Source organism: Peromyscus eremicus, chromosome 14 (assembly GCF_949786415.1).
Source record: "Peromyscus eremicus chromosome 14, PerEre_H2_v1, whole genome shotgun sequence".
Classification (NCBI taxonomy): Eukaryota; Metazoa; Chordata; class Mammalia; order Rodentia; family Cricetidae; genus Peromyscus; species Peromyscus eremicus.
The window spans coordinates 82297896-82312788 of NC_081430.1; the positions used below are offsets into that span (position 1 = coordinate 82297896).

At 43.2% G+C, this 14893-nt stretch overlaps 1 protein-coding gene and 1 long non-coding RNA gene across 3 annotated transcripts in view; one reads left to right on the forward strand and one right to left on the reverse strand.

Annotated features, from left to right (window-relative positions):
* The window catches only part of LOC131924307 (uncharacterized), a 21356-nt gene extending 19417 nt beyond the window's left edge, over window positions 1–1939 (reverse strand). For both annotated transcript variants that reach the window (XR_009382846.1, XR_009382847.1), the window contains exon 1: window positions 1676–1939. This is a non-coding gene — a long non-coding RNA (uncharacterized LOC131924307). The remainder of the gene's footprint in view (window positions 1–1675) is intronic.
* The window catches only part of Ptgr2 (prostaglandin reductase 2), a 27092-nt gene continuing 14050 nt past the window's right edge, over window positions 1852–14893 (forward strand). The window contains exons 1-4 of the mRNA XM_059279572.1: window positions 1852–1999; window positions 7591–7675; window positions 9323–9441; window positions 12290–12481. Coding sequence (XP_059135555.1) covers window positions 7639–7675; window positions 9323–9441; window positions 12290–12481 — 348 coding nt within the window. The 5' untranslated portion in view covers window positions 1852–1999; window positions 7591–7638. The remainder of the gene's footprint in view (window positions 2000–7590; window positions 7676–9322; window positions 9442–12289; window positions 12482–14893) is intronic.

Genomic DNA, 14893 nt, shown 5'->3' on the forward strand with positions numbered 1-14893 from the left:
CAAATGACAGTAATCCTTAGTGTTAAGAGAGAATCTAGAAGGGGAAAACAAGTGAAACTATACCCGAACACTCCTCCATTCAGTTTCTGAACTGCTGGGACCTAGAACTCACTTTAAGGAGAAAAGGGGACCTCACATCAAAAGAGCCCAAACCAAGTTTCTTCTCTTTGAATTTTAGACCTAAGCTATAGACTACCTTTATTTTCTATCATCAATTTTATTCTATTGCAGCATTTCCTTTTTCTTTTTTTTTTTTTTTTGGTTTTTCGAGACAGGGTTTCTCTGTGTAGTTTTGGTGCCTGTCCTGGATCTGTAGACCAGGCTGGTCTCGAACTCACAGAGATCCGCCTGGATCTGCCTCCTGAGTGCTGGGATTAAAGACCTGCGCCACCACCGCCTGGAGCATTTCCTTTTTCTATAGTTCACTCATCATCTGCCCACTAAGAGATCAGGTCCTGCCGGAAGGTATTTGTAAAGTGATAACATTCTTCTAGCCCTTTCCTGAGGTTTTTCAAAGGAAGTGAAAATGTTTGGATGTGCTTGCTACCAGGGTCTCCAGTTCGTTTGACGGCTGCCCATTCGATGGTCTGCCCATTCGATGGTCGGTACTCATTTTTCAGCTATCCAATTTTTTTGTTTGTTTGTTTGGTTTTTCAAGACGGAGTTCTCTGTGTAACCTTGGCTGTCCTGGAACTCTCTCTGTAGACCAGGCTGGCCTTGAACGCACAGAGATTAAAAGATTAACTCACAGGGATTAAAAGCATGCATCATCACCTACCGGCTTCAACTACTCTTTATTCTATACCAGTGTTAGTGCTCCGTCATAAGCTCTTGCTGTGATTTCTACAGCCGCCTAATTCAGAACAGATTTTTAGGGTTTGTAGCTCCTGGAGATCCAAAATTATCCTAGAAACAAGCCTTGCTCAATCCAGTCCAGTTTATGAAAAAGGAGCTTAATGATTAAACTAAGAAATCAATACACATTCTAAACCATTTTTAACCAATCTGGAACGTGTGTGTGTGTGTGTGTGTGTGTGTGTGTGTACACAAAAAGACTAAAGGTCCCTGGGCCAGGAGTCCAGAGAGAGCTTGTAACTCCAGCGCTTTCCTTAACTGGCTTAAAGGTAGACATCATATCCTCTAGGGTAGACTTCATATCCTCTAGGGACGAGTCCAGTGTTTTTCCAACCAACCTATGGGTCACGACCCCTTTGGGAGGCCAATCAAAACGAAAAACACAGATATTTACATTACAATTCATAACAGTAGCAAAAGTGACAGCTATTAAGTGGCAACAAAATAATGTTATGGTTAGGGGTCACCACAACATGAAGACCGGTATTACAGGGTCGCAGCTTTAGGAAGGTTGAGAACCACGGCTCTAGTTTCCCCACCTACAAAAACAAGGGTTAGGCTCGATGGTACCTGTCTCACGGTAAGTTCCCAGCCTAAGACGCCGTGAGTACAACAAGAGTAAAATTCCTCCTGGAGGCTGGGGCTGTAGAGCGCCAGAGTCAGAGCGCGCAGGCCGTGCCAGGGCGTGGGTTCGCGTCCCGGGGAGCCGAGGAGGACACCCAGGACTTGATGGGAACTCACTGGATGTGAACTCTCCGGGTCCAGGCGGCGAGGGCGGCCGCGGAACACCAACGGGCGTTAATTTCTGTAAACTCCTTACCTGGACTAGCAACCCATCACGTATTCCCGCCACTTCTCACCGACCTCGGGGTTCACCGGATCCGGTCTAAACTTCAAAACCCCGCCCTCCGGAGGGGGCGGAGCCGGGCTTAGTCCTGCGCTTGCGTAGTGTGGTTCTAGGGCTAAGGTCGAGCCGCCCGCCGGCCCCTTGCGGTTCATCGAATCCCGCGAGATCTCAAGCGGGTGGACGCGCAGGGGGTCAGTGCATCCGGGCATCGGAAGCTGCTGGAAGCCTGCGGGGGAGCTCCGGGAGACACCGGCGGTATAGCCTGGGACTCTAGACTAGGGAGTGCCGGATGAGCAGGTGCCCTTCGCTTTTAAGAGTTGTTAGGGTAAACGGCATGCAGTTGGGCATGATTGTTTGAGGTGCCTCAGATTTGACCATCTGTTGAGCGCCTACTGTGTGCCACGCATGAGGGATATACTTAAATCATGCAACAACAACAACAACAAAAGCTCTTGGTGCTGAGGGTCTAGGCAGTCGGCTTGAAATTCTGGCCAGCTGATGAGTAGTTTCTGTGAAAGTGGTTGGTAGTCGGAGCTACAGAGGAAGATTGGTTTCCCAGGGAGGGAAGAACCGGGTAGGAATTCTCACACGGTGGCAGAGAGGGCAGAGGGAAGGTCACCTGGGTCCTCTGTGGCAGAATGGTTGAACAAAATCCGGCTAAACACAAGGCATATTTTACTAAAAGGTGTTGGGCCCGGGTTCGATTCCACAGCGTCGTGTTAGGACGCTCATGTTGTAAAATGGTGAGTGCCGAGTTGTGCGACCTTGGGCAAGTCATTCAGCCTCCTTATATCTTCTGGCAGAGGAGACATTTGCAACTTCATCGTGGTGGTGTTTGAGGAGGGAGTTGTACCTAAGCGAGCAAATTAATTATTTTTTTTTCTGAACTGGGGATTGAACCCAGGGCCCCTTTCCCCCTCATGCATGATAAACAAGTGTTTTTTACTACTGGGCTGTATCTCCAGTTTGTTTTTTAATTTTTATTTTGAGACAGGTTCTCACGAATTTGCCCAGGCTGGCCTTGAACTTGCCATCCCAAGCCTACCCAATAACTGGGATTACAAATGTACACTTACCATGTCCAGAGCAAGCAAAACTCAGTCACCCGGTTTTGGGGCACCTGGAAACATTCAGGAACTAAGTAAGCTGAGAGAAGACTTTTCCAAGGTCCCACTTGGCCAGAAACAGAACATGTTCTCTGCTCTTGTGAATTCAGTGAGCTTTTCCTGACATTAGGTGGCTACGTAGACACTCAAGACATTTTTTTAGTGACTAACGAGATCTTTTGGTGGTATTATTTTGGAACAGTAACACCAGTTACAAACCTACTTAATTTAACAGACAAATGGGATTTGCTGAGGTTAACCCCGCCCACCTCCACCTCATCTGTGATGACTTTTCACCCACCGCCCTTCAGATCTTGAATTTGGTCTGTCTTATTTTAGATGGAAATTTCGTGAGTAAATCAAAGTTTCTTGTATAATTTGAGTGTGTTGATTGTTATGCGGTAGAGAGAGATTGCAGTTATCCTTCATTAATTACTTGTATTTGGCACGTGAAGATTTCTGATTTAAAACAAAAAGAAGGAACTATAGTAGCACCCTTTTCATGATGACAAGCAGTGTTTAGTCATTTCTGTTTGTGGTGCAGAGTTAGCAGAGTGGTCTGCATAAGTTCGGAGATACTTCACCACTGAGCTATGTGCCAAGTCATAGATTTTATTTTTTCTTTTGTAGATAGGATCTCCCATGTAGTCTAGGGGGCCTTCAACTTGAGATCCTCAGGCCTCAGCCTCTGGAGTCCTGGGATTACAGGACTATGCTGGCTATATTATACTGGATTATGTTTTATTTTGTTTTGTCAAGACAGGGTTTCCCTGTGTAGTTTTGGTGCCTGTCCTGGATCTTGCTCTGTAGACCAGGCTGGCCTTGAATTCACAGAGATCTGCCAGCCTCTGCCTCCTGAGTGCTGAGATTAAAGGCATGCGCCACCACTGCCTGGCTGTAATGTTTTTTTTGAGAGAGGGTGTAGCTGGAGTTTTCCTGCCTGGCCCACAGTCAGGATAAATCTCTCTCACCTGCCAGTCCCACAGCCGCTCAGACCCGACCAAGTAAACACAGAGACTTATACTGGTTACAAACTGTATGGCCGTGGCAGGCTTCTTGCTAACTGTTCTTAAATTAATCCATTTCCATTAATCTATACCTTGCCACATGGCTCGTGGCTTACCGGCATCTTCACATGCTGTTTCTCATCGTGGCGGCTGGCAGTGTCTCTCTGACTCAGCCTTCCACTTCCCAGCTTTATTCTCCTCCTTGTCCCGCCTATACTTTCTGCCTAGCCAATGGCCAATCAGTGTTTTATTTATTGACTAATTAGCAACACATTTGCCATACAGAACATCCCACAGCAAGAGGGTCTCTTGTAGCCCAGTCTGGCCTTGAATTTATGTAGCCTGGCTGGCTTTGAACTCAGTTCTCTTGCCTCTACCTCCCAGGTGCTGGGATTACAGGTGGGAGGTATCACCGTAGGCTCTACTACGCATATTTTAGACAAATAAAGCATAATGCTGAAAGTAGAGAACAATAGGAAACTTGACTGTGTGATGGTTAACACTGATGGTCAACTTGACAGGATCCAGAGTCACTGAGTAGACAAGCTTCAAGACATCCCTGTGAGGAATTAGCTTGAGTTGAAGCTAATTGAGGTAGGAAGACTCCCCTAAGGTTGGCACCATGTCCTGTGTTTGGGTCCTGGACTGAATAAAAAGGACAAAGCTAGATGGACACCAACATTCACTGTTTTCTGGTTCTTGACTGTAGGTGTCTTGGGACCAGCTGCCCCAAGCGCCTGCTATGACTTCTCCACAATGGACTGTGCCCTTGAACTGGGAGGCAGAATAAACCCTTTCTTCCTCAAGACTTCTTCTGTCAGGGTATTTCATCACAGCAACAGGAAAAGAGACACTGAGACAACTTGGAAACACTCCTTTGAAAATTCAGCCATCACAGTACACTTAATAACCAAGGACAGTCTGACCAACTGTATTGGAATAAACTTCCTTTTTAATTTTTGTGTGATTCCTATACATGGTGATTCCGTAGAAAATGTGTCTGGCTGGGTGTGATGAAAGGTACTTGTAGTCACAGATAGTTAGGAGGCAGGGACAAGGGAAGCGCTTAACTCTGGAATTTGAGCACCTAGCAGCTCCATCTCAAAAAAAAAAGTTCCCCAGGGACTAAATGATGTGATGAAATAAGATAGCACCACCTTGAAAGATTCCTGCTTCCACCCCCACTTCCTCCTGCCCCCCAAAAAAGACTGAAGCACTTGCCTCCCGTGTGACAGGATCTGGGTGCAATCCCTAGTAGTGGGGGGTGGGGTGGGAAGGGAGAGAAATGAATCTCTTTGGGCTTCTAAATCTACCTGTCACCTTCAACTAAGAAGAAACTAGGAGAAAAAGTAGCATAACACCGAGGAACCAGTCAGGACATTCTACAGACAAAGGAGTGAAGGAACAGAGCGACAAGGGGTGAGATACAAAGGAGCGAGGACCCCAAACACAGTGTGTGAACCTTAAGTCCTGATTCTGGTCATCAGCTGTGAAAACATCCACTAGGCGTTTGGGCAGTTTGAGCACTAGCTGTTCGTGGGTAATATGTTACCTGTGCTGCTGATTCTGTTAATAATGGCACAGTGCTTATGTTGCTTATAACTGAAGGATTTTTGAGTGAAACAGGACAATAATGGGATTTGCTTTAAGGGAAAGCTGGAGATTATTTTTTCCTGACGAAGTGTATCCCAAAGGAGTGAAGGAGTGAATTGGAGAGTAACTAGCCATTTCTGCCACCACTAGTGAGATTATCAGTATGCACATTAGAGAAACTAAAGGAATAGTGTGAGTTTCTGTGTTCATCATCCTATCTTACTGACTGTTACCAACATCAGACATTTAGTGCTTTTTTCTCTTTGAGTCCTGGGTTTCAGGCCTAGGACCTCATACATGCCAGGAAAGTGCTCTACCACTAAACTGTATCTCTAGTCCTAAACGTTTTTAAAAAATGTGCTGTGTGTATGAGTGTTTGCCTGCATGTATGTGCATTAAGTGCATGTCTAGTGCCCAAGGAGGCCGGAAGAGGGTACTGGATCCTCTGGAACTGGAGTTATAAATAGTTGTGAGCCACCATGTAGATGTTAGGAACTGAACTCATGTCCTGTGCAAGAGCAGCAAGTGCTCTTAACAGCTGAGCGAGCCATGTCTCCAGTCCTGACACTTGGGTGGAAGAAGAGGACTGACTCTTGGAAACTGTCCTCTGACCACCACATGGACCACACAGTATACATGCCTCCCCCGACCCCAAATAAAAATATAAAACACAACAACAACAACTCCAAACCCATGAGAAAGAGAAAGCTAGAAAGTGGATCTCTGGGGCTCCGTTGGCAGCCAGTAACTATGGATGAGCTGTATACCAATGAAGAGACTCTGTCTCAGTAAACAAGGTGAATGATACCCAGGAAACAACACCTGAGCTTAAGCTCTGGCTCCCACATACATCTGTACACATGTACATCTACATACACACTCAGAACCACATACACAACCCACACACATCTGTACATCTGTATATCTACATACATTCTCAGAACACATGCACAAAAGAACCTTCCAAAAATTGGTTGAATTACAGTTGGAGAGGGGTTTTTTTGTTGTGTTTTTGCTTATTTTTGAGACTGGGTTTCTCTCTGTAGCCCTGGTTGTCTTGGAACTCACACTGTAGACCAGGCTGGCCTTGAACCTGGAGGTCTGCCTGCCTCTGCCTCCCAAGTGCTGGCATTAACGGTGTATACTATTATGTCCAACTAAACAGTTGTTAAAAGAAAATTTTTTAAAATTTATTTTGTGTGGGTGTCAGGGCTGTGTGCATGCCATGGCACATGTGGAGATCAAAGGGTAACTTCTGGAAGTCATGTGGGTCCTGGAGATCAAATTCAGGTCATTAAGCTTGGTGTCAGGAGCCTTTACCCACAGAGCCATCTTGCTGGCCCAGGCAGTTAAGTTTTTAGTTTGCTTTGTGGTATTTGGGATCCCAACCTGGTTGTGCATGTTAGGCAAGTGCTTTACTGCTGAGCTGCGTGTCCAGTTCCTAGGTTACTGCTTTTTATAGTTATAGCTTGACTAACTACCTAATTCTGGAGGAACATGAAACAGTTTTTTGTTGTTGCATGTTTGTTTGTAATCAAGCCTTAGTAAGATACTTAATTCTGATGGCATGAAGACAGATGTCTCAGAATCATCCAAGCTTTTTTGTTGTTGTTGTTGTTGTTTTTCCCTTCCTCGTTCAATCTTCAGTGAACTTGATCCTGTTAGCTAAGAATTCTAACTGGACTTAGTTGTGTCTCTCCATACATTTACGTTAGGAAGCAAGCTGATGGGAGGGTATTATATACGGTTTTAGTTTCTGCTCTTTTCAGTTCATGTGTCTTGGTGTTTGCCTATGTGTATGTCTGTACACCACATGCCTGCAGTGCCTGAGGAGAACAGAAGAGGGCGTCAGATCCCCAGTACTGAAGTTGTGAGCTGCCAGATGGTGCTGGGAACTGAACAACCTTGGGTCCTTTGGAAGAGCAGCCAATGCTCTTAACCACTGAGCCATCTCTCTAGCTCTTTTTTAGATTTTAAATACAGTTTTTCCTCTCCATTCAGAAGCACAAATGGAGTTTTAAATTTTTCTTTCCTTGGTTTTTGGAGACAAGGTGTCTCTGTGTGACAGCCTTGACTGTCCTGGAACTCACTTTGTAGACCAAGCTGGCCTTGAACTCAGAGTTTTAAATTTTTTAATTGAATACTTCATATCTTTCTAATGATTTTTTTTTTATAATTATAGGAATTATTTTCTGTAGAAGTCTTGTGAGACCACCGCACAAACAGAGTGATGATTATACAAAGAGTGGTATTGAATTCCCGACCTGGTATGTATTATTCTGTGATAAAGGACCAATTGTGCTCTTTGGTAATTACTACTGGAAATAGAAGAATAAAAACTAATGTGATACCAGTTTGGTAAACTAAGGTAGTAAAGTAAATTAAGACTAGTACATTTCAGATCTCTAAGTTTGAGACCAACCTGGTCTATAGAGCAAGTTCCATGATAGCCAGTTCTACACAGAGAAACCCTGTCCCCCAAAATAAATAAAAATAAAAAAACCCCAAAACTGGTAAATGTATTAGATTAAACTTCTTAATATCATATTCAGTATTCAGATGTTAACTTTTCAAGGCCATTTGAATTGTTATATTTGAAAGGTTATATTGAAAGTATATAATTTTGGGGTTTTTTCCTTGTGGTAGGTATGACTGATTATTAACATTTGCTTTTCTCTTTTATGTGACATACACCATCTTTTGTCAATACTGATATCTGCCTGGTCATAGATACACAAGTGTGGAAATAATCCACGAAGTGTGGCCTTGTTCTGTTGCTGTGTTTTCTGCCCCCAGTTTTATATATGAACAGTTAGCTGAACACCTTTACAGGGATCCCACCTTTGAAATCTGATGGGTCTTGAAAAGAAGTTTGCTCTTGTTCAACGTAATTCAAGATGAATACACTTCAGTGCTAATTGCTTCTGCTTAAGTATTTTTCTTACACCTCAAGATCTCTAGTTACCTTATAAAGACTATAAAAACAAAATAGTAAATGTCCATGTAAGCCTCTGCTTGTTTCTTAAAATGAAGATGGAAGATTATGTTAATTTATTTTGGCTTTTCTGTTACTTTGTAAAGTTTAACTACATAATTAAAAGAAAAAAGTTGAGTTCAATTTTTTTTTTTTGAGAATTTATTTTTATTTTATGTGTATAGTGGTTTTGCCCACATGTCTGTCTGTGTACCATGTACATGCAGTGCCCATGGAGGCCAGAAGAGGGCAATGGATTCCCTGGGACTGGAGTTAAAGATGTTAGGGGCTGTGTAGGTGTTGGGAATCAAACCTCAGACCCCTGGAAGATCAACGGATGCTCCTCCTTGGTCATCTTGCTGTCCCACCCCTGCCCCTAGCCTCCTATCCCCCTCCCTCCTGTCTTTTAAAGAGAAGGTCTTACTATGTAGGCCTGGATGGCCTGGAACTCACCATATAGACTATGCTAGCCTCAAATCCACTGCCTGTGCCTCCCGAGTGCTGAGATTAAAAGGGTGCACTACCACCTGACCACACAAGAGAGTGGGAGTTTTCATTTTCACAGTCTTCCTATCATTTTGAAACACAATATATTATTTACCTCTAATCACTTTTTTAAAAACAAAATTAGTTTACAAGAGTATTTCTGATGATGATGAATGATGAGAATTTTTTTAAAAAATTATGCTGAGTTACTCTTGCTTGAATTAGAAGGGAGTACTTTGAATCCTAGGGTAACGTTTAGAAAATAATAAGTGTATGAGAAAGTAACTTTCTCCTAGGCATGGTGGTGTGTACCTTTAATCCCAGCATGGGAGGCAGAGGCAGGTCGATCTCTCTTGAGTTGGAGATCTCAGCCAAGGCTACATAGTGAGACTGTCTGGGGGGTGGGGGGGGGGGGAAAGCAATGTTTTAACTTAATTTTTGCTTGAAATTTTAGGGAAAAATGGTAATCCAGTGGCAGAGAATTTCAGGATGGAAGAAGTCAGTTTACCAGATAATATCAATGAAGGACAAGTTCGAGTCAGAACTCTCTATCTCTCTGTGGATCCCTACATGGTAAGAAACAGGGTGTTGTAAGTTGATGAAAATAGCTCTGTTCTTGTATTTTGGTGTTGTTGCATCGAATTTTATTTATTTATTTATTTATTTATTTTTCTTTTCTTTTTTCTTTTTTTGGTTTTTTGAGACAGGGTTTCTCTGTGTAGCTTTGCGCCTTTCCTGGAACTCACTTTGGAGACCAGGCTGGCCTCGAACTCACAGAGATCCTCCTGGCTCTGCCTCCCGAGTGCTGGGATTAAAGGCGTGCGCCACCACCGCCCGGCTGCATCGAATTTTATTATGCTTTCTGTAGGACTAATAAATATTTGAGAAATCATGCCTTTTGTTGTTGTTGTTGTTCTTCTTCTTCTTCTTCTTCCTCCTCTTCCTCCTCCTCCTCCTCTACCAGGCACATACATACATACATACATACAGGCAGAGTATTCATTCACATTAAAAAATAAATCTGAGCCGGGCGGTGGTGGCGCACGCCTTTAATCCCAGCACTCGGGAGGCAGAGCCAGGCAGATCTCTGTGAGTTCGAGGCCAGCCTGGGCTACCAAGAGAGTTCCAGGAAAAGGCGCAAAGCTACACAGAGAAACCCTGTCTTGAAAAACCAAAAATAAATAAATAAATAAATAAATAAATAAATAAATAAATAAATAAATAAATCTGGGGAAAAAACAGAAAAATGTCTCAAGTTTCATGGAAAATTTAAAAAAATATCTGTGCTATTTATTTTCTAGATATAAACCCTGGTACCTCATATTTGTTCTGTAAGAATTATCTCCTAGCCAGGACAGCCAGAGCTATTATACGGAGAAACCTTGTCTTGAAAAAACAAAACAAAACAAAAATCTCCTATTTTTATGGGTTGTCTTTGCACCAGAGGCCAAAGAACTTGCAGCTCTTGAATCTAAGGGCAGAAGAAAGGTGTCTACTCCAGAGGAGGACTGGACTCTTCCATATTCCAAGTTTTGTTTTCTTCCTCCAGCCCCTGACACCTGACTAGATGGTGCCTTGTGGACAGAGCTAGTCCACTGAGCCCACCAGTTCATGTCCACATTCCTCAGAAAACACCCTTACAGACATGCTCAGAGACATCTCAAGTAAGCATCTCAATCTAGTAAGACAGACATCTAAAATTAAGTCTTTTTCTTTCTTCCTTTTCTTTTTTTCTTTCTTTTTTGTAGTACTGGGGAGTGAATCTAGGCCTTTGATGTTAGGCAAGCACTCTACCATTGAACTACAACCCCACTGACACCCTAGATGTATCATCACAGGGTTCGGCTTCAGTCTTTTGCAGGTATATGTACAATTGTGTCAGTATCATTTATTGAAAAGACTGCTTTGCTCAGTACCTTTGTTGAAAATCAGCTGACCATGAGCTGGGCATGGTGGCTCATACCTGCACCCCAGCACTTGGAAAGCGGAGGCAGGAAGGTCACTGCAAGTTTGTGGCTAGCCTGAGCTACAGTAAGACTTTGTCTAAAAAGATAAATAAGTTGTAAATCAGTTGATTGTAAGAGTTTACTTCTAGATTCAAGTTTTATCCCATAAGTATGTGTTTATCCAAATGTGCCTTGCTGCCTTGATTATTATGACTGCAGTAAGTTTGGAAAGTAGCAAGCATGAATCTTCCAATTAATTCTGTGTTTGTTTGTTTTTTGTTGTATTTGAAAGGTTTGTTTATTTTGGTTTAGTTTTTCGAGACAGGGTTTTTCTGTATAGAATCCCTGGCTATCCTGGATCTTGCATTGTAGACTAGGCTGGCTTCAAACTTAGAGATCTGCCTGCCTCTTCCTCTCAAATGCTGGGATCAAAGGCAGTTGCCACCACCACTTGCCAATTCTGTTTTTTTTTTTTGTTGTTGTTGTTGTTGTTTAAAATGTTTTAGTATATTATTTGTGTGTGTGCATGTGAGTTTGCCCACCTTGCAAGAGTCTATTCTCTCTTTTTTCCATTTGAGTCCTGAGGACTAATCTTAGGTTGTCAGGTTTGTCAGCAAGCACCGTTATCTGCTGAGCCATCTCACCAGCCTTATAAAATAAATTGGAGTGTTTTTCCTTCCCTCTTTGAGTTTGTAAACAGTTTGTATTAATTATAACCACTGAGCCATCTCTCCAGTCCCAGCTTATTTTTTAAATCAGTATGTGTATGCACATGCATGTGCTGTGGCATACATGTGGAGGCCAGAGGACAACTGTACAGTCAGTTCTCCCCTTCCACCTTGATGTGGGTTCAGGGATCAAACTCAGGGTGTCCAGCTTTTATCCCCCAGGAGCTGCTTGGCACCATCCCCCAGCCCCCCCCACCAGTGCTGAGATTGCAGACACACACCACTGCACCCAACATGAATCTTTAAAGCTCCCAAAAGGAAAAGCTGGGCCCTGGATGGTTTCTTTCATGAATTCCACTCATTTTTAAATTTTTTAAAGTTACATTTATGTGTATGTGGTTTTGTGCATGATTGCACGTGCTCATGCATGACTGCCATGGCTCACATGTGGAGGCCAGAGGACAACTTCTGAGAGTTGGTTCTTTCCTCCTTCCATCTTGTGGGTCCTGGGGATTGAACTCAGGTTGCCAGATGGGCTTGGTGACAGGTGCCTTTACCTGCTGAACCATCTCAATGGTCTTATTTATGTGTCTTTCTTTATGCCAGTATCATACTGTTTTAATTACCACAGTCTAATTAGAACAGATCTGAATTTCTTTTCAGTTGTATTTCTTTACTGGTAAGAGCCAGGCATATGGTTTCCCCAATTTTTGCAAAATAAAGAAAAAAAAAAAATGAAAGGGATAGAGCGAGAGAGACTTACATGCTTTTCATCAGCTTCCCTTAATGAAGGCTTTCTTTTCTCAGCGCTGTAAGATGAATGAAGACACCGGAACTGATTATCTGGCACCCTGGCGGCTGTCTGAGGTGGCTGACGGTGGAGGTATTGGAATTATAGAAGAGAGCAAGCACATGCATTTGGCTAAAGGCGATTTTGTGACTTCTTTTTATTGGCCCTGGCAAACTAAAGCAATTCTAGATGGGAATGGCCTTGAAAAGGTGATGTGTAAAATAAAACTGTCTGATTTTTCTTCCTTTATTCTCATTTCTGCATTCATATGTTTTGTTAGAGAGGGAATAGCATTTTCTTTTAGATAGCTGCCGATGTGGAAAGCCTTTGTCTTTTTTACTGTTGGCTATCACACATCACCAGAGAACGCTGTCATCTCAAATCGAATGTGTAATATAAAGCTGAACTATAAGCATAAAAATATTTAATGCTAAGAACTAGAAATCCCCCTATAATTATATATGCTAGAGTTTACTAAGAAACTCTAGCTACATGAGGAATATATTTACTTCATGATTAAAATTCATCTAATGTCAGAAATCCAGATTTCAGTCATGGAGCCATGGAAAATGACCAGTACTTGTTTTGACCTACAAAACCTTGAACTAAAATGATGTATCATAGGGAAGATTCCTTATTTCTTTTGAACTCACAGACCCACCTGCCTCTGCCTCTCCAGTGCTGGGATCAAAGATGAGTGCCACCAGCTATATCTTATTTCTTTATACTCCAGTTTCTTTTTTTGTTTGTTTTGCTTTTTGGAGACAAGGTCCCTCTACATAGCCCTGGCTGACCTGTCACTAGGTAGACCAGGCTGTCCTTGAAATCAAACGCCTTTAATCCCAGCACTGGGAAGGCAGAGGCAGGCAGATCTCTGTTAGTTCCAGGACAGGCTCCAAAGCTATACAGAGAAACCAAAAAAGCAAAACCAACCTTTTTGTGTATGGATGTTTTGCCTGCACCTATGGCTATGCACTGATTGTATGCTTGATACTGGAGGAGGCCAGAAGAGAATGTCAGATTCCCCTAGAACTGGAGTTACAGATGGTTGTAAGCCACTGTGTGGCTACTAAGAATCAAATTCTGGTCTTCTAGAAGAGCAGACAGTTCTTTTAACTGCTGAGCCATCTCTCCAGCCCCCCAGAGAATGGTTCTTGTGAGCTCCTACCTCCCATGAAATGATGTTAATGGGCCCAGTCTTGTGCAGGTTTTTAGTAGATAATCATAGCTGCCCTGAGTTGGACTATAATGGCCATGCTGTGCCTTGAAGACACGTCTCCACAAAATGTTACCCCTTCATATGGCACTCACATTCTGTTCCCTCTCCTTCCATATTCTCTCACCATTAGAGTGGGTGGTACAGAGGTCTCTTGTGGCTCAGCTTCAACAGTCACTTGTTCTCAGCACTTTGACCAACTGTGAGTCTAGGCTATTACTGCTGCCCACTGCAAAGAGTCTCCACTGACCAGAACTGACAGCAACGTTAGTCTGTGGGCAGAGACGTTATTTAGAAAGCAATCTGACAGGCACATCTTGTCCATTTAGCAGAGCAAATGCGATAGCTTCTCCATTAGGGCTGTGACCCCCTGGCCACAGGCTCTGTCCAGGTTTACAGATCCTGATGTGAATTCCTTCTTTCAGAACTGGACCTCACATCTGCTCAGAAAGTAGCTGGTTATCTGGACGTACTTGCTTCTGTTATACCAATGGGCACATTTCGCCTAGCAGATTGGTGGTGTTGCATACAGGGTCCACAGCTGAGTAAGACTGTTGATGACATTTCTTCCCCAGCAGTTGACAGGGCACCTCCAGCACTGTGAGGACCAGCCGGCAGAGAGGGGACTTCTAGCTCAGTTACAATGTGATGTCTCTGTGGCTTGTCACCTGAGCTGGTAGTTAAGATTTTACCACCTGGTTCTGGTAGGCAACCAACAGCCGTGACAATTACCTTTATTGTTTTGAAGCCTCTGTTACCAACAATTGGAAGGGAAGTAGCCCACCCCTGGGCTGGGATTTTAATTTCATAATCTATGGCTTCAGGGAGCAACTCATTTACCCACGTAGTGTCTCTCTTCAAACGAGTTGGAAATTAGGTAAATGTTTATTTTGTAATTGCTCAGAGATTTAAGAACCTTCTGACTTTGCCTGTGTTTCACTATTTAAACATTTTTTCTCTATTGAGAAAAAACATTGGGAATTAACAACAACAACAAAAAAACCAACCTTAGTTTATGTGAGAATTGTTAAAGTTGATTTTGTTAATCTGAAGAGAATTTTGGATTGCTTTTTCCTCTTTATTCATATAGATGGTGTGTCTGTGTGTGAGTATATGGGTGCACGTGGGGGTTCATGCACATGTGGAGTTGGAGGACAACTTTGGGTGTCATCTTCAGGAGCGCTGTCTAGCCTCCTCTGACACCGCTTGAGGTTGAGCCAGAGTGGATGGCCAGTGAGCACGGGGAGTCATTCTGCTCTCTGCCAGGGTTGGGAGTGCAGTAGCACACCTGACGTGTTTATAAAGGGTTCAGGGGTCAAACTCAGATGCTCATGACTGCAAGGCAAGAGCTTTACTGAGGAGCCATCCCCTTAACCCTCACTGTTCTTATGTTTACAAATGTGCT